The 22229-nt window shown below is 50.7% G+C and overlaps 1 protein-coding gene across 8 annotated transcripts in view; it reads right to left on the minus strand.

Moving 5' to 3' along the window:
* DNMT1 (DNA methyltransferase 1) overlaps window positions 1–22229 on the minus strand; it is a 61344-nt gene that overhangs the window by 10940 nt on the left and 28175 nt on the right. For all 8 annotated transcript variants that reach the window (XM_031004156.3, XM_031004159.3, XM_055371607.2 and 5 more), the window contains 17 exons: window positions 18991–19025; window positions 18335–18416; window positions 16079–16113; window positions 15714–15759; window positions 15538–15618; window positions 15354–15463; window positions 12108–12226; window positions 11518–11610; window positions 10567–10718; window positions 10248–10435; window positions 9955–10141; window positions 7403–7500; window positions 7051–7198; window positions 5503–5618; window positions 5103–5307; window positions 4531–4664; window positions 2013–2186 (listed from right to left, as the gene is read on the minus strand). In XM_031004156.3, coding sequence (XP_030860016.2) covers window positions 2013–2186; window positions 4531–4664; window positions 5103–5307; window positions 5503–5618; window positions 7051–7198; window positions 7403–7500; window positions 9955–10141; window positions 10248–10435; window positions 10567–10718; window positions 11518–11610; window positions 12108–12226; window positions 15354–15463; window positions 15538–15618; window positions 15714–15759; window positions 16079–16113; window positions 18335–18416; window positions 18991–19025 — 2003 coding nt within the window. The remainder of the gene's footprint in view (window positions 1–2012; window positions 2187–4530; window positions 4665–5102; window positions 5308–5502; window positions 5619–7050; window positions 7199–7402; window positions 7501–9954; window positions 10142–10247; window positions 10436–10566; window positions 10719–11517; window positions 11611–12107; window positions 12227–15353; window positions 15464–15537; window positions 15619–15713; window positions 15760–16078; window positions 16114–18334; window positions 18417–18990; window positions 19026–22229) is intronic.

Genomic DNA, 22229 nt, shown 5'->3' on the forward strand with positions numbered 1-22229 from the left:
GGCAGAGGTTGCAGTGAGCTGAGATTGTGCCACTGCACTCCAGCCTGTGTGACAGAGCAAGATTCCATCTCACAGAAAAAAAAAAAAAAGATTTAGCCGGAGATTCAGTCTCACAGTTTGAAGCACGCATTCACCCTCTGCGCATTACTGGCTACGGTGGTGGCTGACACTGCTCAAATACCCCAGGCTCCTGCCTCCCGACCACTTGGCATCTTGTGTTTCCTGGCATGTGACGTGGGCAGAAGTGACCAAAGAGGATGTCACTGCCTGGGGAATGTCCTGTGTGCTTTCCCTTGGGCTCAAACACTGGCAACTTCTGACTCCAGCGGCCCAGATATCCAAGGGACACAACAGGCGGAGTCCTCTGCTGACCTGTGATGGGCACCTCGTATGAGCGACAGCGGCTACCGTGGTTTTTGTTGAGACAGTTTCACTCTGTCACCCAGGTTAGAGTGCAGTGGCACGATCTCGGCTCACTGCAACTCCTCCTCCCAGGTTCAAGCGATTCTCGTGCCTCGGCCTCCCAGGTAGCTGGGATTACAGGTGCCCACCACCACACCCAGCTAACCCTGGCTAATTTATTTTTAGTAGAGACAGGTATGTTGGCCAGGCTGGTCTTGGTCTTGAACTCCTGACAGGCATGAGCCACCGCACCCAGTCCAGCTTCTGTGGTTTTAAGTCACTGTGATTTGGGGTTGTTGCTATGATACAACCTACGCTACCCTGACTAAGGCTCTGATCTAGAAGTGACACTGGAGGCCAGTGTAAGGCGACACAGGGCCTGGGACCATGGGAGTGTGGTCTGACTAGTGTGGAAAAGCTGTTCTTTGAAGAAGGCCTGCCGTTAGGGAAGGCGGCTGTCACGTTCTCCCCACTAGGCCCCCCAGGAGTCTGACGGGCCCCAAAGGCATCTCTGTGCTGACTCTCCCACTTTGCCAGGAGCAACTGGCAGAAAACACTACGGGGAGGTGTCCCCTTCCCACCAAGGACAACCAGAGGGGGTAACGCGCCCCAACTGTGCCAAGGCTGGAGGGACCCTGCTTCTCCAGTTCTCATAATTCACAGTAACTGAACTAAGGCAAGGGAGCTGGGGCTCTAAGGAAATGGAATTGTGAGCCGGGAAGGCATCTGGAAAACGTTGGCTGTAATTCCAACCACACGCTGATTCTTAGAAAAAACACAGAATGGATCAGTGTGGAAACGATCTGTGGCTTTAGGTTTTTCCTGGAAGAGCCTCGATCCTCTGACACAGAGAAGTCATCTGATGTGATTCCCTCTAACCAAGAAGTAACTCATGTCCATTAAACCTTTACTTTAAGCCAGGTACTGTATGGAGCACTTTCAACTCACTCAACCCTTCGAGCCCCAGCAGGCAAGATCCCACTCTCCCACTTCACAGCAGGGGACGGAGAGGAGGTGTCCTTGGGCAGAGGCAGAACTTGGGGGTGGGCCCCCAGCTGTCCCTCGCGCTTTAGCCAGTAAGTTCTTTTTTTTTCTTTTTTAATTTTGAGACGGAGTCACACTCTGTTGCCCAGGCTGGAGTGCAGTGGCATGATCTTGGCTCACTGCAACCTCTGCCTCCCAGGTTCAAGTGATTCTCCTGTCTCTGCCTCTCAAGTAGCTGGGACTACAGGCGCGCACCACCACACCCGGCTAATTTTTGTATTTTTAGTAGAGACGAGGTTTCACCATGTTGGCCAGGCTGGTCTCAGACTCCTGACCTCAGATGATTCCCCACTGCCTCGGCCTCCCAAAGCGCTGGGATTACAGGCGTGAGAAACCACACCCAGCCAAACCAGCGAGTTGACTTTTATGCTCAGCTTTGCTCTGCAATAGCATCATGGTCAGTCTACACGATTTATGTTGTCTGTTTGCCACCTATGCCAACGTGACGGCTAGGACAACAGCTGGTGCGGAGGGATTGGCAATGTCTGTAAGGAGGGGGACACCACAAAGCCAGCCTGGCTCGGCCTGGAGCGCCCTGGCCCCGGCTGCTCCGAGGGGGCACTTACTTGAACGTGAAGGCCTCAGGGGGCAGGTACACGCCATCACCAACTCGGTACAGGATGCCGTTCTTGGTGGCTGAGTAGTAGAGGACCCGGCTATCCAGGTCCTCGAGCTGCTCCAGGACCCTGGGGATTTCTTTTTGCCTCATCTCAGCCAGACGGGCACAGCTCACACAGAATCTGAAGGAAACAAAGGGACAGAAACATAAGGCCCTGAGGTGGCCGGCAGTGGCCGCAGCAGCTACTGCCAGCTTAATCCAGAGACTCTGGCAACCAAGAGGAAAAAACATTTGCAGATGCTAGAAGGAAGAGGTGGCTTTCTTGTGCTTTGTGTTGACATTTTGAAGGCACTTATTTGAGACCAAAGCCCAGAGAGAACATAGCAAGAAAATCAGGCAACTTTTGAGTCATTGATACAAAAACCCTAAGATATCAATGAACAGGGTCTAGAATATGGTTAAGAACACACCACGAGCAACAGTCCCGAGTGCCTCAGTGAGGAACTCAATCCAGCAGAGACTCCTACTGTTCTCTCTATAAAGGCTCAACAGGTATTTGAGGAAATTCAACATTATTCTTGACTAGTAAGCCCTTAAAGGAGACTTGAAGATGGCCTTAAAAATAGAGATCAAGGCCCAGCATGGTGGCTCATGTCTGTAATCCCAGCCCTTTGGGAGGCCAAGGCAGGAGGGTCGCTTGAGTCCAGAAGTTTGAGACTAGCCTGGCCAACACAGTGAGACCCCGTCTCTACAAAAAATTTTTAAAACATTAACCAGGCAGGGTGGTGCATGCCTGCAGTCCCAGCTACTCAGGAGGCTGAGGCAGGAAGATCACTTGGGCCCAGCAGGTCGAGGCTACAGCGAGCTGTGACCACACCACTGCATTCCAGCCTGGGTGACAGAGCGAGACCCTGTCTCAGATAAATAAATAAATAAATAAAAGAGGTTAGGTAATAAATAAATAAATAAATGAGGTTGGGTGCAGTAGCTCATGCCTGTAATCCCAGCACTTTAGGAGCCTGAAGGGAGCAGATGACCCAAGGTCAGGAGTTCCAGACCAGCCTGGCCAACACGGTGAAACCCTGTCTCTACTAAAAATACAAAAATTAGCCGGGCATGGTGGCAGGCGCCTGTAGTCCCAGCTACTTGGGAAGCTGAGGCAGGAGAATCGCTTGAACCCAGGAGGTGGAGGTTGCAGTGAGCCGAGATCGTGCCACTGCACTCCAGCCTGGGTGACAAGAGTGAAACTCCATCTCAAAAAAGTAAAAAATAAAATGAAAATAGAGATCAAGCCAAAGCTAGCACGAGACTTATGGGAGAAGCACAGATGCCCCCGGGGAGCCCTCTTGGCCTCCTGGGTTTCCCTGGTTGCCAACTGCTCCTCTGGGAGTGCTGGCTGCTGCTTTTAGTTGAAACAAGTGAGGTACAGAGGTTAAAAAGAAGGCATGGGGCATTTGACATTAAAAAATAAAAGCTCGCCGGGCGCGGTGGCTCACACCTGTAATCCCAGCACTTTGGGAAGCCGAAGCGGGTAGATCACCTGAGGTCGGGAGTTCGAGACCAGCCTGACCAACATGGAGAAACCCCGTCTCTACTAAAAATACAAAAAAAGTAGTCGGGCATGGTGGCCCATGCTTGTAATCCCAGCTACTCAGGAGGCTGAGGCAGGAGAATCGCTTGAACCCAGGAGGTAGAAGTTGAGGTGGGCCAAGATTGAGCCACTGCACTCCAGCCTGGGCAACAAAAGCGAAACTCTGTCTCAAAAAAAAAAAAAAAAAAAAAAAAATTAAAAAAAAAAATAATAAAAAAAATAAATAAATAAAAGCTTCCCTCAAAGCAGTCACCCAGTTACAAAAGAATCGAGGACAGGTGCGGTGACTCATGCCTGTAATCCCAGCACTTTGGGAGGCCAAGGCGGGCAGATCACAAGGTCAGGAGATTGAGACCATCCTGGCTAACACAGTGAAACCTCGTCTCTACGAAAAACACAAAAAACTAGCCGGGTGTGGTGGCGGGCGCCTGTAGTCCCAGCTACTCAGGAGGCTGAGGCAGGAGAATGGCATGAACCCGGGAGGCGGAGTTTGCAGTAAGCCAAGATCGCACCACTGCACTCCAGCCTGGGCAACAGAGCGAGACTCCGTCTCAAAAAAAAAAAGAAAAAAGGAAAGAAAAGAATCAAATAAAAGGTCTCATTTACAGGAGAAAATATCTAAGAAACAGCCAAAAACATGCAAGAGCTGGGCACACACTGAAGAACACACGGGAAGTCTTGAAATGGGAAGACGAACCCTGTTCCTGGGTAGGGAACCCTCTTACAAAGACAACGCCAGGTCATCCACACACTTAAAGCATCTCCAGGCCATCTACACACTTGAGCATCATTCATAGTCAGGCTGGCCTTTGACGAGCAAGAGACACAAACTGGGGGGCCATTGGCGGAAGCCAACCAGACAGAAGCACACGGGAAAAGGGAGCGATGTGGGCTGAAAGTGCCTGCTGACCCCGAGTCCAGCCCCAGTGCTCACTTGAACTTGTTGTCCTCTGTTGGCTGGGTTTTTGGAGGGGACTCGAATCTCGCGTAGTCTTGATCGTACCACAGCTGGTAGAAGTAGGTCTTCCCGTCGCCCTCCTCCAGCAGGGACTCAGGATCCATGCCTCCCTTGGGAGATAAGAATGCATGTCAGGCCAGGCGCAATGGCTCATGCCTGTATTCCCAGCACTATGGGAGGCCGAGGCGGGTGGATCACCTAAGGTCAGGAGTTTGAGACCAGCCTGGCCAACATGGTGAAACCCCGTCTCTACTAAAAATACAAAAAATTAGCTGGACGTGATGGTGGGTGCCTGTAATCCCAACTACTCGGGAGGCTGAGGCAGGAGAATCACTTGAACCCAGGAGGTGGAGGGTGCAGTGAGCTGAGATCATGCCATTGCACTCCAGCCTGGGCAACAAGAGCGAAACTCAGTCTCAAAAAAAAAAAAAAAAAAAAAAAAACACAAATAAAAACAAAAGAAATACAAATCAAAACAAAACAGAACGCACGTCAGCAGTGACCCTCCACGGTAAGGCAGGGGCTCAAGAGGGACACCAGGCACTCACCTCCATGGCCCAGTTTTCGGAGGGGGCTTTGTAGATGACTTTCACTTTGCTGTGGATATATGAAAGCTGCATGTCCTCACATTCATCCACCAAGAACAGCTCCAGAGGGTCCGACGTGGCCCCGAGGACTGTGTCTGTCCCAGCGCAGAACCAGTGGGCGTGAAACATCTGCCCGTTGCTGCTGTCCTCCCACAGTGCTGTGACCCTGGAATCAGAAGACAGGCATGGGGAGAAAGTTCTGACTTGGCCAGCAGATATGTGACCAAGTCTATGCAGGGGCACTCGTCCTTTTCAGTTCTCATCTAGGGCAAAAAGCTGCTGGTGCTAGTTTGGCAAAACAGGCATCTCCTACTTGATGAGAAAGTGCATGCAGAAGTCAAGCAAAAAGAAAGATGCAAACCTTGCTAGATACAGCGGTTTTGAGGAATCATCTGGAATAACAGAGACACAGTCTCCCACTTCCAGGGTTTCCGCATCAATGCACACCTTCTTATAGTAACTCTTCTTCCCATCAGTCTGAAAATGAGAGCATAAGTTCATGGAGGATCATTCTGAGGGTCTTTGCTGGCCTTGACTTGCATGGTCCTCTGTTACTTAAAGTAAGACATGACTCGATTTCATTAAGAAGTCAATGAAGAGTTGCTGCTAAAGAGAACATCCTGTTCTACAAGGGCTTCAATAATAAGAAAAAAGAAGAGAACATCCACCTTCCTTGGCCAGATGCTGTGGCCAAGGGCATCCGCGTCCCTCCCACTTCTGCTCTGCCACTCGGGTCCCAGGATTCGATTTTAACAGCACAGCCCACAATACCTCACCATGGTCTGTAAGGCCACAGCCTGAACCCTGACCCCTGTCCTGCCCATCATCCCCTGGCTCAAGCCACTCCAGCTGCAGGGGCCTCCTTCCTTTTCTCCAACAAAGTAAGCTGACTGCCACCTCAGTGCAGCTCTCCCCCAGGTCGTGTGGCTAGGTCCTACCTGACCTTCTCCATCTCAGCCCAGGTGTCACCTCTGCAAGCCCTCGTGGCCCCAGCCTCCTCCCAGCCCCCTACCCTGCAGAGGCACTCATGCCATGCAGCAGTACCCATGTCTGTCCTCCTGCAGGGGCTCAGCCACGGCCCAGGCAGCCAGCAGGTGGCAAGCCTCATAATTAAGTGAACTGATTGCATCTTTAATTTATGGACGTCAGAGAAGCAACACAGAGGATACTCACTCCTCTCTCTCACACTGTGGTAAAGGAACTGACCTTCAGTGAAGCCAATGACCACAGAACGGATGGGAGGCCATCTATTGGTGCCCCAAAAAGACCCACCCCACACCAGAGGGGGCTGTGACGGCTCTCTTGGAAACAAGCTACGAGGGGCCAGGCGCAGTGGCTCCTGCCTGTAATCCCAGCACTTTGGGAGGCTGAGGTGGGTGGATCACTGGAGGCCAGGAGTTCGAGAATGGCCTGGACAACATGATGAAACCCCGTCTCTACTAAAAATACAAAAAAAGTTAGCCTGGCATGGTGGTGCACGCCTGTAATCTCAGCTACTCAGGAGGCTGGGGCAGGAGAATCGCTTGAACCTGGGAGGCAGAGGTTGCAGCGAGCTGAGATCGTGCCACTGCACTCCAGCCTGGGTGATAGAGCAAGACTCCATCTTAAACAAAACGAAACAGAAAAACAAGCTATGAGGGCTCACCTGCCTGACGCCCCTAGAACTGTGTCAAATGCCCATTTTGGGACATTAGGAGAACTGAACCTTGTGGCCACACAAAAATGCCTTGCTGGTACTGAGCCATGGAACATGGTCTCTTGGCCAGTCCCGCTCTTCTCAGGGGCAAACAGACAGGTTTCTTAGTGCCGGGGCTCAGGCTGCCTGAGAGGTCAGGTTGGCGAGATACTAGAGGGCAACCTGCTTATTGGGAACATGGCAGTGAGCTGACCGAGGGGCCCCAAGGGTTACCTTGACGGCTTCTCCGACCCAAGAGATGCGATTCTTGTTCTGTTTCTTCTTCTTCCCCTGGTGCATTTTTTTGGGTGACGGCATCTCTGGGATGTTATCATCGACTTCCTCATCGTCATCTGCCTCCTTCATGGCCATATTGGGACACCTGCAATGTCACTGGTTATACCTAAGGCCCCTTTTCTAAGTAAGACCAACCGGGGCTGTTTTCTTCATAACAGGGACAGGCCCTGAGACAATGCCTAACGAAGGAATCCTGGTGCTGTCCCACACATGCGGGCCCTTCTCCACAGTGCATCCGCCACCAGCTGGCAAGTCCTCTGCCACAGGAGGAAGACTCGGCCTGACCTACCTCCGCTCTTGGCAAGCCTGCTTGCTCCGTCCACTGCCACCAAATTTAACCATGTCCTTGCAGGCTTTACATTTGCCACACTCAGGCTGCTGACACACCTAAAAAATGGCATTAAAAAGGCAAATCAGGGCTGGGCACAGTAGCTCATGCCTGTAATCCCAGTATTTCAGAAGGCCGAGGCAGGCAGATCACTTAAGGTCAGGAATTCCAGACCAGCCTGGCCAACGTGGTGAAACCCCATCTCTACTAAAAATACAAAGATTAGCCAGGCATGGTAGGGTGTGCCTGTAATCCCAGCTACTTGGGAGGCTGAGGCAGGAGAATTGCTTGAACCTGGGAGGTGGAGATTACAGTGAGCCAAGATCACACCACCACATTCCAGCCTGGACGACAAGAGTAAAACTCCATCTCAAAAAAAAAAAAAAAAAAGGAAAAAAAAGGGGCAAATCACACAGCCCTTACTAACAATGAGACAAATGATGCATTAAGACTTTTAGGTCTCAAAAAATTAAAAAAAAAAAAAAAAAAAGTGAGTCACACAGCCCTTATTAGCAACAATGAAACAAACGGTAAATTAAGACTTTTAGGCTGGGCATGGTGGCTCATGCCTGAACCAGTACATTGGGAGGCTGAAGCAGAGGTAGATGGATCACTTGAGTCCAAGAGTTCAAGACCAGCCTGGGCAACATATTAAGACCCCCAACTCTACAAAAAATTAAAATTAGCCAGGCGTGTGACAAATTCCTGCAGTCCCAGCAACTCAGGATGCTAAGGCGGGAGGACTGCTTGAGTTCAGGCATTCAAGACCAGCCTAGGCAACATGGCAAAATCCCATCTACAAAATGTTTTTTTTTAATTAGCTGGGCATGGTGGCGTGCACCTGTGGTCCCAGCTACTTGGGAGGCTAAGGTGGGAAGATCACTTGAGCCCAGTAGGTTGAGAATGCAGTGAGCTACAATCATGCCACTGCATTCCAGACTGGGTGACAGAGCGAGACCCATCTCAACAACAACAACAACAACAACAACAAAACCAAGACTTTTAAAAATGTGCCTATTTGGCTGGGTGCAGTGCCTCATGCCTCTAATCCCGGCAGTTTGGGAGGCCAAGACAGGAGCACCACTTGAAGCCAGGAGTTTGAGACCAGGCAAGGCAACACAGCAGGACCCTGTCTCTACAAAAAAAAATAAAAAAATAAAAAAAAAAAAAGCAATATTCAACCTTATTAGAAATATGGTAAGTGAGAGAAATAAAATTCCCTTCCCATTCTCCAGATGGGCAAAGGTTAAGAAGCCAGATAGGTGGTGTGAGGAAACAAGAACGCACACTGCTCAAATGATAAGTTGGTAGAACCATTTTGGAGAGCAATCTTCTAGATCAAAGTTAAGAATACACACCCACAACCCAGCAACGCTACTTCTAAGCAGATACGCTCGCGAGAAGCTTTGCTCAAGGATGCTGCCACATATTTACAATACTGAAGAGGTGCCTGTCATTGAGGAGTAAGTTACGATATTCATTTAACAAAATACTACAGAATATTTAAAACGAAATAACTAGATCTACCAGTATCAACACATAACAGTTACACAAATAAAAACAAATGATTTTAGGGCTGGGCACAGTGGCTCACACCTGTAATCCCAGCACTTTGGGAGGCCGAGGTAGGTAGATCACTTAAGGTCAGGAGTTTAAGACCAGCCTGGCCAACATGGTGAAACCCCATCTCTACTAAAAATACAAAAAAAATTAGCCGGGTATGGTGGCGGGTGCCTATAATCCCAGCCACTCAGGAGGCTGAGGTGGGAGAACTGATTGAACCCGGGAGGCGGAGGTTACGGTGAGCTGAGATGGTGCCACTGCACTCTAGCCTGGGTGACACAGAGAGACTGTCTCAAAAAAATTAAAAAAAAAAAAAAGATTTTAGAAGTTATAAAACATTGGACACACGTGTGTTAACCAAGAAAAATAAAATAAAACCAAAATAACAATGGTGAGGACATGCAGGCTCCTGTTAAGAGATGCCAGCGGGGATCAAAAGCGAAGCCCTGAAGCCAGTCTTTATCCAAAAGAAAGTCAGGTAATAGGTATCAAAATAGTCCTGGTCTTTGGGTCATAGGACTAGGAAGTTAGTTCCTCCTGAGTGAAGTAAACATATATTTTAAAAACTCACAGAAAGGAACGCCTCCTGAGGGCCTCAAATCTAAGCTGGACAAAGTGCCCACTTAGATGTGAATACCCCCTTAGCAGTCCAGCAGGGGCCTTCAGACAGTGAGATGCAAGCACAGCAGAGCCACCCAGAAGCCAGGCTCTTCAATTAAGGACAGTGGCATTATCAGCAAAGCACCCAAGCATGCCTCTGTGGACATCTGTCCTACTGACGTTCAATGAAGCATGCAGGGTCCTCCCAGACCACTAACTAATTTCTGTCTCAGGGGTCACATTTGAGCAGCCAGAATCTCAAGCCACAGAGAGAAAGATGGAGCAGTCCTCAGATCAGGCCAGAGGCTGGGCCACCTTAGGGGAGCGGGAGCCCCCACAGGTGAGGTTACCTCACAGACGCCACATCGCCGGCGCTTAAAGGCGTTCTCCTTGTCTTCTCTGTCATCCTTTTCAATTTGCTCTGCGAAGAAAGTATCGAAGATCTGGTAGACCAACTTGGTGGTGGTGGCTTTCGTGGGTCCCCTGTCCTTCTCCCTGGTAGAATGCCTGATGGTCTGCCGCCTCGCCTGGGCTCGCCTACGGGAGAGGTTCCAGCATCTCAGAGGACTGGGACAGAGGATGTGGGCCATGCTCTACCCTCCCCGGTCTCCAGTCTTCACTCTGGTCCCCGCCGCATCCTTACCTCTGTCCCAGCGTGACCCCAGCCAGCTTGATCAGGTCCCGCATGCAGGGCGTCAGGAAGATGGGCTGCTCGTCACTGTCTCCGGCCTCGTCATAACTCTCCACCTGCTCCACCACAAACTGCGCGTGTCGCAGGAGGGAGTCCTCTGTGAAGCGGTTCAAGTTGAGGCCAGAAGGAGGCACCGTGGTCTTGAAAGAGAACAGGTTTCTCTCATGCTTAAGCCAAACTGGCCTAAATCCAACTGAAGAACAGTGTCTGCTGGTTCTGAAGGCAAGTTTCCAGTGGGAATCCCGGATGCTGAGGACCCTCGATCTCTTACCTCGATCTTGTTGATCAGGTCCTCATAGGTCGAGTCGGAATTGCTCTGCAGGAACTCCACCACAATCTTGCTGATGTAGATCTTCTCCTGCATCAGCCCAAATATGGGCGCATACTCGGGACTGGGATCCATCAGAATGTATTCGGCAAATGCTGGGGTGAACAGAGGAGGTGTGGAAAAGGGGCTGGAATCCGATGGCGCCTACAGTGGCCACAGGGCATGGAGGAGTCTACCAAACTCACCCAACAGTCTAAAAGTCATCCCGTACCCAAATGTCAGAAACATAGGGCACAACACATCATAGCTGGCTTGTTCTGAAGAAGCCTGTCTGAGCCAGCCAGAGAGCAAAGACTAGCTGAGTAGGCCTTCATTGAGCTCATCTCTGGTGTTTGGAATTCAGTCTGGGTTTGGGTTGCAAGAATAAGACCTGCTCTTTTTTTTTTTTGCAGGGGAGGACACAGTCTTGCTCCGTCACCCAGGCTGGAGGGCAGTGGCGTGATCTCGGCTCACTGCAACCTCTGTCTCCTGGGTTCACGTGATTCTCCTGCCATAGCCTCCCAAGTAGCTGGGATTACAGGTATGCACCACCATGCGTGGCTAATTTTTGTATTTTTGGTAGAGAGGGGGTTTCACCATCTTGGCCAGGCTAGGCTGGTCTCGAATTCCTGGCCTCAAATGATCCCCCCAACTCAGCCTCCCAAAGTGCTGGGATTACAGGTGTGAGCCACCATATCCGGCCAAGACCTGCTCTTACAACTGGAGAGTCGGTTCCAGAGCCAGTCATAACTAACACAAGAGGCTACCCCAACTGAACCTGCTAAGGTTCCCACAGTCACATGGCCTTCTGCAAGCCTGCTGAGAATTCCCACCAGAGCCCCGTCAGCCCCCAGGAAGAAGAACATGAAGGCCCCTTTCAGACCCCGGCCAGCCTATGATGGGCCACACACTTACAGGTGCTGAAGCCGATGAGGGCCTTTTCACCTCCATCAAAGCCAGTGATCCACCATTCATTTATGGGGCCAAGATTTTTGCCATTAACACCACCTAGAGCAGAAAAAGGAAATGGACTAAAGGCTCTGACTCACATCCCAAACCCAGGAGGCGCTCCAAGCGCCCACTCAGCAGACATCCCATCAGCCAGGTCGGGTGCTCCTCAGTCACCACAATGACTTGGCCTACAGCTGCTCCTGGCACAAAGTCTCACACCCTAACTTTAAGAGGCAGCAGCAACTCCAGCTGACTATTGCTTCATAAGTATGTTTTTTATTTATACATATATATATAGTATACATGTATACTATATATATAAGTATACATGTATACTATATATATAAGTATATATGTATACTATATATATATGCTATATATTTTTTTTTTAATAGAGGCGGGCTCTTGCTATGTTGTCCAGGCTCATCTCAAACTCCCGGGCTCGAGTGATCCTCTGGCCTCAGACCCCCAAAGTGCTAGGATTACAGATGTGAGCCACCCTGCCTGGCTGTTTTTAAAGTGTGCCCCAAACATAATCCCAGACTATTCCTTACCTTCAAGAGACGGGTCATCATCATAGATTGGTTTTGCTGAACCAGAAAAGAAGAGTTCGATATTCTTCTCAATGAGGCCGGTGTCGATGGGACACAGGTGACCGTGCTTACAGTACACACTAGACAGGAAACAAAGCACATGCTTACCAGCTAAGCCGTGAAGGCGGGTCTTCGTGCAGACTTCAGATCAGGCATGAGGCAATGAGAGAATGTACAAGTCTGACACTCTTTTTTTGTTTGTTTTTGAGACAGAGTCTTGCTCTATCCCTCAGGCTGGAGCGCAATGGCATAATCTTGGCTCACTGCAGCCTCCACCTCCCGGGTTCAAGTAATTCTCCTGCCTCAGCCTCCCGAGTAGCTGGGATTACAGGCCTGAACCACCACGCCCGGCTAATTGTTGTATTTTTAGTAGGGACGGGGTTTCACTATGTGTAGCAGGCTGGTCTCAAACTCTTTATCTCCAGTGATCTACCCACCTCAGCCTCCCAAAGTGCTGGGATTACAGGCTGAACCACCATGCCTGGCCCCGACACTCATTTTTTGGTTGCGGGAACACTGGATTAAGACAGTGTTCTATCACCCAGAGTTTCTACCTTATTCTCCCACCTAAGCATCAAGTGTATGTGTGTCTGCAACAGCAACACCAAAAGATCAGTCAGACTTACAGTGCGGGAAATACCGGTTTCTAGAACACCTTCCACTATGCAGTGCAGCCACTAGCTCTATTCAGCTGCAGAACATTTCTGTCACTCAAATGTTAATAAAGCCTCATTCCCATCAAGTAGCAGTCACTCTCCAGTCTCCTCCCAACCGGCCCTCAGCCCCCAGCCCCCGGCAACCACCAATCTGCTTTCTATACCTATGAAGTCACCTATTCAAGATACCTCATATGGTTAATTTTATATTATACGAGTTAGACCTCAATTTAGAAAATAAAGCAGGTTATAGAACAGTGTGAAAAGGGATGTGGGAAGGAAGGACTTCTGCCTCCTTTTGGGCATAAATCTCAAACACCCACGGCCCCACTGTCCAGATGCCCCTTGACATTCGGGAGCACGTTCTTTAGTGAAGACAGAGAGGCAAGATGTCAAACTCAAGGAAAACGACATGAACTGGGTGTTCTGCTTACAAACCTGCTCATCTAGACAAGGACCACCCTTTCCTGGCCAAAGATGCTGGGCTATCCTCAGAGCCCCCATATGAAGTCTGCACAGGTCTCTGGAGAGCACCCTCCACCACACTCACCCAGCTTAGTGCCTTGGAAGCCAGAAAGGCTCAAACAAAACACTGCATACCTCCTGCGGAGCTCCCCTACTGCGTGCCAGGCATGGCAGACAGAATAGGTTGCAGCCCTGCCTCAGGATGTAAGGCCCAGAAGAAGAGACAGAGAGATGAAGACAGTGTGGATCAAGGGAGGGCCTACAGAAGAGGGGGTCCCGCTCCCCGCTGCACAGGTGGGCTGGAGGCTCTCTCCATAGGGGAGACATGGGAGAGAAGCTCTAAGCCTCAGGCAGGGGCAGGACCCACTGGTTGGTAGGCCAGACCCCACCCATGACTGGCTTCTATCGCCAGTTTCAAGCCAAGTACAGCAGTATGGAGAGTACCTAAATAACTCAGGCAGTCCAGCTCCAGTGGACAGAAGGCATGTGACTTCTGGATAGTGTCCTCCAGACCACCATCCACCCTCCAGGAACGAATCTATGATAGATCTCAACTTAGGGAGGAAGCTGAGACACTCAGGACTCTGGCAGCCCCAGCCCCAGGCTCCCCCAAGCCTTTGTCCTGGTGAAGGCCAGAGTGAGGCCCTCGGGCATGGTTGCCAGCTCTGCCCACCACAGCACACCTCACTCACACCAGCAGGCAGAGGTGTGTGGCCCTGCTTTGGGCCAGGCCTGGGGGTGCTAGCGGTTGCTGGTGGACGCAACAGCATCTTGATCTAGATAGAAGGATCCCATAGAAGGAGAGGGAGGGGAACAACCATCAGCCAAGCACGGGGAACGTGTGGGTGCCCTCCCAGTGGGTGCAGGAACCGCTGCCTGGGGGTGCTTCCAACAGGGGTCCCCAAGGCACTTCCCCCTCCTCTTCACAGAGAGGGAAAATACCACCCAGGCCTAAAAGGAGGCAGGGCCGTTCCTGGAGCTGAGGCATTTCCCACGAAGAACAAGGTGAAGCCCTGGAGGGTAACTGCACCCGCAGGGAGAGGGAGCAAAATGGGGCTGGGGATACCTGAGAGCACGGGGCCTCTGCCCACTCAAGAGCTGACGTGAGCCTCGGTGAAGGTACGGGCCGGACGCCAGGCACCTTCCCTCAGAGGACAGGAGAGTCAGTGCTGAGGCCCGCAAGGCCCTGTGTGGCCCAGCCCCAACCCAGCAACCACCACACCAGACTCACCATTCACCTTCCACAGCTGGCACAGGCCCCTCCGAGCCCTAGTAATGGTGTCCCCTTCTACCTAGGGTGCCCCACCCCGGCCATCCCCTCGGCCTCTTCTCTCACAGGCCACCAAGGTCTTTACTGAAAATCATTGCCTCTCCCGTTTTCACAGAACTTCCTCCTCCCACTTATTCTCTCTGCATGTCACCAGGCTTTTAAAATCTGTCATGGCTGTCACTACCCGACAGGTATCACCCATTTCTGGCTCCATGAAGGCAGGACACCTAGATCACTGGTACCTAGCACAGAGCAGGCCTTCATCTGAGCGTGTGACCCTCAGGATGTGGGCAGAATGGAGGGGTAATACGTGTAGTGTAAAAACCCAAAAACCAAACCAAAAATCAGCAAAGCTCTATTGTCCCTTCACCAGCTTTCCACGGTGGCTCTTTGAGATGGAGTCTTGCTCTGTCGCCCAGGCTGGAATGCAGTGGCACCACCTCGGCTCACTGCAGCCTCCGCCTCCAGAGTTCAAGAAATTCTCCTGCCTAAGCCTCTCGAGTAGTTGGGATTACAGTTGCGTACCACCACACCTGGCTACTTTTTGTATTTTCAGTAGGTTTCGCCATGTTGGCCAGGCTGGTCTCGAACTCCTGACCTGAAGTGATCTGCTCACCTCGGCCTCCCAAAGTGCTAGGATTACAGGCATGAGCCACCGCGCCCAGCCCTCCACGGTGGCTCTTATCCACGAAGTGTTAGCTTAAGACATGTTGCAGGTCAGGCACTAAAAAACATCACCAGAATCGTGAGCCCGCAGGCACCTCTGGGGATGTGCCTCCTTCCACGAAGCAATCATGCACACGAAAGTGCACTTACCTGAAGCAGGTCAGTTTGTGCTGGGGAAGCGCCTCATAACTCTCAAAGCCAGACTCGTTGGCGTCAAAGATGGACAGCTTCTCATTTGTCAGCATCTGTGGCTCATCCACCTGAAGGACACGGGGCTGGTGAGCAGTGGGACAAGGGACGGGCAGAGGAAGGCTGGGAAGAGAGCTGTACGTACCGCGTCTGGTGGGTGCTGCCCATATTTGAGGTCGGGGTCGTCCAGGTACTGCCCGCACTGAATGCACTTGGGAGGGTGGGTCTGTGGGAGCAGGAACACAGATGATGGCACTCAGAGAGCAGCTCCCAGCCGCCTCGTGAGCGCCGCCACCAGCTTTATTCCCGGCAGATGTTTACCTTGGAGTTCACGACTGTTTTGGCGCGAGCCATTTTTTTCTCCGTTCTGGGGGAAAAAAAAAATCACAAGATCGTTTGTTTAATTGTTTCAGAAAATATCAAAATCGCCCCTGTGAGGTTTCTGCCTGAGGTGCCTGTGGCACAGGGAGGCACCGGCTGTGGCAGTGAGGCCCAGGCGCGTGGTCACAGTGGCTCTTCACCGCAGGGGCATCCTGCCTGACGCACCTTGGTCCTATGTTCACCAACCCGATCCAAAATGAGCCTAAGGTTGCTCTGGCAATTACTAAAACCCCTTCCCTTTTGTTCTAGAACCATCATTTTAACATTACCATCTGCTTTGGATAATGTCAAGAATAAATTCTTACGGTTCTTTGGGGATCGTTTTGCGTCTCTTCTCCTCCTACACAGGGAAAACAAAAGAGGATTAAAGGCTAAGAGAGTGTTTTACACCCAGATAGTGCTTCGGTGTTAGGAACTTTGTATAAGTGATTATCATAAAACAGAGAGAAGGGGAGGGAGGCAGTGAGAGGGCCAGCAGGTGAACTCTGACTCACTCTACCATCTAAAGTCATAGAATACAAAATCTTATAGTCAGGCCCAGCACAGTGGCTCATGCCTGTAATCCCAGCACTTTGGGAGGCCAAGGCACACAGATGACTGGAGGTCAGGAGTTCCAGACCAGCCTGGCCAACATGGCGAAATCACGTCTCTACCAAAAATACAAAGATTAGCCAGGCGGGCACTTGTAATCTCAGATACTCAGAAGGCTGAGGCAGAAGAATTGCTTGAACCCGGGATGTAGAGGTTGCAGTAAGCAGAGATCATGCCACTGCATTCCAGCCTGGGCGACAGAGTGAGTGAGACTCCATCTCAAAATAAATGAATAAATAAATCTCATAACCAAAGACTTCCTGAAAAGATTTAGAGGAGAAGGCAATTTTTTAAAACCTTAGCTTTCCTGTGTAAGTGGACACCTCAAGGTAAACAAATAATTGGCCAGGCACAGGGCCGGGCGCGATGGCTCACGCCTGTAATCCCAGCACTTTGGGAGACCGAGGCGGATGGATCACGAGGTCAAGAGATTGAGACCATCCTCGCCAAGATGGTGAAACCCTGTCTCTACTAAAAATACAAAAATTAGTTGGGCGCAGTGGCGCATGCCTGTAGTCCCAGCTACTCAGGAGGCTGAGGCAGGAGAATAGCTTGAACCAGGGAGACAAGAGGTTGCAGTGAGCCAATGTCGCACCACTGCACTCCAGCCTGGCGGCAGAGCGACACTCTGTCTCAAAAAATAAATAAATAAGTAAATAAATAAATAAATAAATAACTGGCCAGGCACAGTGGCCCATGCCTGTAATCCCAGCACTTGAAGAAGCCCAGGTGGGAGGACTGCTTGAGCACAGGAGCTCAAGACCAGCCTGGGCAACACAGTAAAACCCTGTCTCTACAAAAATAGAAAGTTAACTGGGTGTAGTGCCATCTGCCTGTAGTCCCAGCTACCTTGAAGGCCCAGGTGGGAGGATTGCTTCAGCCCAGGAGTTTGAGGCTATGGTAGCTATGACTGTACCACTGCACTCCAGCCTCGACAAGAGTGAGACCCTGTCTCAAAAATAAATACTAAAATGTAAAGGTAAGCAAACAATTGAGGGGGTATACAGACCGAGTCATGTCCCCTGCAAAATTCATATGTTAAGACTAACCTGCTATGTGACTGTATTTGGATGTAGAGTCTTTAAGGAGACAATTATGGTTAAATGAGGTAATAAAGGTGGGGCCCCATCCAATAAGACCAATGTCCTTGTATTTTTTGTTGTTGGTTTTGAGACAGAGTCTTGCTGTGTCCCCAGCCTGGAGAGCAATGGTGTGATCTCGGCTCACTGCAACCTCTACCTCCTGGGTTCAAGTAACTCTCCTGCCTCAGCTTCCCAAGCAGCTGGGATTACAGGCCCCTATCACCACAACTGGCTAATTTTTGTATTTTTAGTAGAGACAGGGTTTCACCATGTTGTCCAGGCTGGTTTCAAACTCCTGACCTCAGGTGATGCACCTGCCTTGGCCTCCCAAAGTGCTGGGAAGACAGGCGTGAGCCACTGTGCCCAGCAATTTTTTTTTTTTTTTTTTTTTGAGACAGAGTCTTGCTCTGTTGTCCAGGCAGGAGTACAGTGGCACGATCTCAGCTCACAGCAACCTCCGCCTCCTGGGTTCAAGCAATTCTCGTGCCTCAGGCTTCCAAGCAGCTGGGACTACAGGCATATGCCACCACGCCCAGCTAATTTTGCTGTGTCCCCAGCCTGGAGTGTGATCTTGGCTCACTACAACCTCCACCTCCCAGGCTCAAGCGATTCTCCTATCTCAGCCTCTCGAGTAGCTGGCACTACGGGCGTGCACCACCGTGCCCAGCTAATTTTTATATTTTTAGTAGAGACAGGGTTTCACCATATTGGTCAGGCTGGTCTTGAACTCCTGACCTCATGTGATTCACCCGCCTCAGCCTCTCAAAGTGCTGGGATTACAGGCGTGAGCCACCACGCCCAGTCTTCTTTTTCCTAAGACCAGCCTGGGCAACATGGCGAAACCCCATCTTGGGAAAAAAAAAAAAGAAAGAAAAGTGAGACCTTTACCTTTTCATCCTCGTCTTTTTCATCAGAAATCTGTGGATTTACTTTTTCAGGTTCTTTTTCTTCGGGCCTCCGTTTGGCAGCTCTGCAGCGTGAACAGATACACAGCAAGTAGCAGCTTAGAAACACTAACCACATCGCCAACTCGCACGGAAAGTGACAAACTAATGCCTCCCCATGGGAAAGCAAGATACCCATGGGAGCTCTATAGGCACACTGCCAGCTTGTCATCCTGAGGCGAGGCCTTCAGAGGCCCCAGGGTCCCCACACATCTACATCACCACAGGTTTCTAGAACAGGCTTTTTTTTTTTTTTTTTTTGAGACAGAGTTTCACTCTTGTTGTCCAGGCTGGAGTGCAGTGGCGCAATCTTGGCTCACTGCAACCTCCACCTCCTGGCTTCTAGCAGTTCTGCCTCAGCCTTCCGAGTAGCTGGGATTATAGGCACCCGCCACCACACCCAGCTAATTTTTGTATTTTTAGTACAGACAGGGTTCCACCATGTTGGCCAGGCTGGTCTCGAACTCCTGACCTCAGGTGATTCACCCACCTCAGCCTCCCAAAGTGCTGGGATTACAGGTGCAAGCCACCACACCTGGCCTAGAACAGGCTTTCTACTGATCCAGATGACACAAAAGCACAAGCATTTTAAACACTTACAGATCTTTGGGTTGACTTCTGTGCTTCTTCTCATCCTGACAGAAAAATAAGGGGGAGGTAGAGAGATAAAGAAGGGAAAAAATTAGTTTCTGAGCCAGAGTGAGATAAAATGCAAACACTGAAGTTACAGGTTAGGGATCCCAGCACTGTGGAGCTGGAAGACAGGCAGGCCTGGGCAGATCTACCGGGTAGACACGAGGCTTCACTTTCCCTCACTTAATTCCCCACCTGAAACTAACAAGAGGGCACTAAAGAACCTCCTAGACCAGGGCTTGGCAAACTGTTTTTGTAAGAGCCAGAGGATCAGTATTTTCAGCTTTGCTGACCACGTGGTCTGTGTCAGGATGATCATCTCTGCTGTGGTAGCACAAAAGCACCCACAGGCAAAATGTAAATGAGAAAGTGTGGCTCTGTTCCAATAAAACTTTATTTACAGGCTGTGTGCAGTGGCATGTGCCTGTAAACCCAGCACTTTGGGAGGCTAAGGCAGGAGGCTTGATGCCAGGAGTTCGAGGCCAGCCTGGGCAACATGCTGAGACCCCATCTCTGCAAAATATACTATATATATATATGACACAGGCTGGTCAGCTCGGGGGGCCCTGCACCGGGGCCAACAGCTCCTAAGGGCTGACACAAGCTCCTCCCCAGGTTCAGAGGACAGGCTGCCTCTCCTGTCTTCACTGCAGGAAGCCCAGAGGGCATTTACTACTCCAGGACTCAAGGTCTTCAGGAACACCATCAATACCCCATCTGAATGTTGGTCAGAGATGCTAGTGGTTTAATACAAAAAGCAGCATATATATATGGTTAATATATATATATATATGGAGAGAGAGAGAGAGATTGATTCACTCTTGTTGCCCGGGCTGGAGTGCAATGGTATGATCTTGGCTCACCTCTGCCTCTCAGGTTCAAACGATTCTCCTGCCTCGGCCTCTCTAGTAGCTGGGATTACAGGCATTCGCCACCACACCCAGCTAATTTTGTATTTTTAGTAGAGCTGGGGTTTTACCATGTTGGTCAGGCTGATTTCAAACTCCTGACTTCAGGTGATCCGCCCACCTCAGCGTCCCAAAATGCTGGGATTATAGGCGTGAGACACTGCGCCTGTCTTACAAAAAATAAGTTTAAAAAGTAGACATCCATGGTGGTGCATGCCTGTAGTGCCAGCTACTTGGGAGGCTGAGGTGGGAGGATCACTTGAACCCAGGAGACTACAGTGAGCTATGATAGCACCACTGCATTCCTGCACTCTAGCCTGGGAAACAGAGCAAGATCCTGTCTCAAAAAAAAAAAACAAACAAACAAACACGCCGGGCGTGGTGCCTCACACACATAATCCCAGCACCTTGGGAGGCTGAGGCAGGTGGATTGTTTGAGATCAGGAGTTAGAGACGAGCCTGGCCAACATGATGAATCCCTGTCTCTACTAAAAATATAAAAATTAGCTAGGCATAGTAGCACACGCCTGTAATCCCAGCTACTCAGGAGGTTGAGACAGGAGAATCACTTGAACCTGGGAGGTGGAGGTTGCAGTGACTTGAGATCACACCATTGCATGACAGAGAGAGACTGTCTTAAAAAAAACAAAAAACAAAAACAACAACAACAAAAAAAAACAACAACAACAAACCAAACAGACTGAATGCAATGGTTCGTGCCTGTAATCCTACCACTCCGCCACTTTGGGGGACTGAGATAGGTGGATAACTCGAGTCCAGGAGTTTGACTGAGACCAGCCTGGGCAACATGGCAAAACCCTATCTCTACAAAAAAATTTAAAAAAAAAATTAGCTGGACATGGTGGTGCCTGCCTATAGTCCCAGCTACTTGGGAGGCTGAGGTGGGAAGATCACCTGAGCCTGGGAGGTCGAGTCTACAGTGAACCGTGATTGCACCATTGCATTCCAGCCTGGGTGACAAAGCAAGACCCTGTCTCTTGGGATGGGGGACAGTAGCTCTTAGAGCTTTGGGAGGCAGAGACAGCACCTCCTGTGCAAGGGGCCCCCTGGGGTGGAGCAGCCAACAATCCTTGTTCTCTGGGCACTGCTTTTATTATTATTACTATATTATTTTTTTGAGACAGAGTCTCGCTTTGTTGCCCAGGCTGGAGTGCAGCAGCATAATCTTGGCTCACTGCAACCTCTGCCTCCTGGGTTCAAGTGATTCTCCTACCTCAGCCTCCCAAGTAGCTGGGATTAGAGGCACATGCCACCATGCCTGGCTAATTTTTATATTTTTAGGTGACACCGGATTTCACCATGTTGGCCTGGCTGGTCTCAAACTCCTGACCTCAAGTGATCCACCCACCTCAGCCTCCCAAAGTGCTGGGATTACAGTAGTGAGCCACCATGCCCAGCCCTCACATCCCTTTCTACCATGAGGCAAAAGTGCTGGCAGTGTGAGCTCAGGCCCCTGCCAGTTTCCAATAGAGGGCAGGGAGTAATGTGACTACTCCAGTCTGAAGGAGTGCTGACAGTAAGGTGACCAACATTTGGACAGAAGAGGTGAGGGATGGGAGGCTGGAGGCAATACCAAAGGCTCCCCTGCTATGGGGTGAGGATGGAAGCCCATTGGCGACCGGGTCAGAAGTGAGGGTGCTTGTCACCCAGCAAGCCCGTGACCTTGGGCTCCACTTTCTAGATCGTAACAGGCGGAAACCCAGAGACCCTCTTGGGGTCTTCGGCGTCTCTTAGATAGGGACCCGCTGCCCCCCACCGATGACCTAGCTCCCTTCCCTGGAGTTCATGCAGGAGGGCCTGCAGGCAACCTGGCCATCCTGTACTTTGACAGAGGCCCAGCGGTGTTCCACATGATGCTTTAGGGTTTAAACGCATGCACTTGGCTAAACTAGACTGGGGAGGCTGGCACGGGGAGAGCTAGACTCAGAACGTAGGAGGCTGGGAAAGAATCAAGGTGTGGCTGACATGTGCGTCGGAGCTGACTGTGTGTCAAGGCTTCTCAGCAGTGAGGCCTCAGGAGAGGATGCTTCACGCACATCTCAGCCCAGGCGCACACAGACTCTCTCTAGTGTGAAAGACAGAGGACAACTGAGTGTTCACTAGGCATCCAGCACAGGCATCCAGCCACAAATCCCGGCCCCCAAAAGGAGGAAAAGGTGACCTTCCCAGAGTCTGGATGGCCCCATGGAGCCTGGGTGGATGGGGCTGGACTTGAACCCAGAGCCCCACCCTGCGCACTCCCGCCCAAGCAAACAGGAGCAGAAGAATGAGGGGGAG

Source organism: Gorilla gorilla, chromosome 20 (genome assembly GCF_029281585.2).
Source record: "Gorilla gorilla gorilla isolate KB3781 chromosome 20, NHGRI_mGorGor1-v2.1_pri, whole genome shotgun sequence".
Taxonomy (NCBI): Eukaryota; Metazoa; Chordata; class Mammalia; order Primates; family Hominidae; genus Gorilla; species Gorilla gorilla.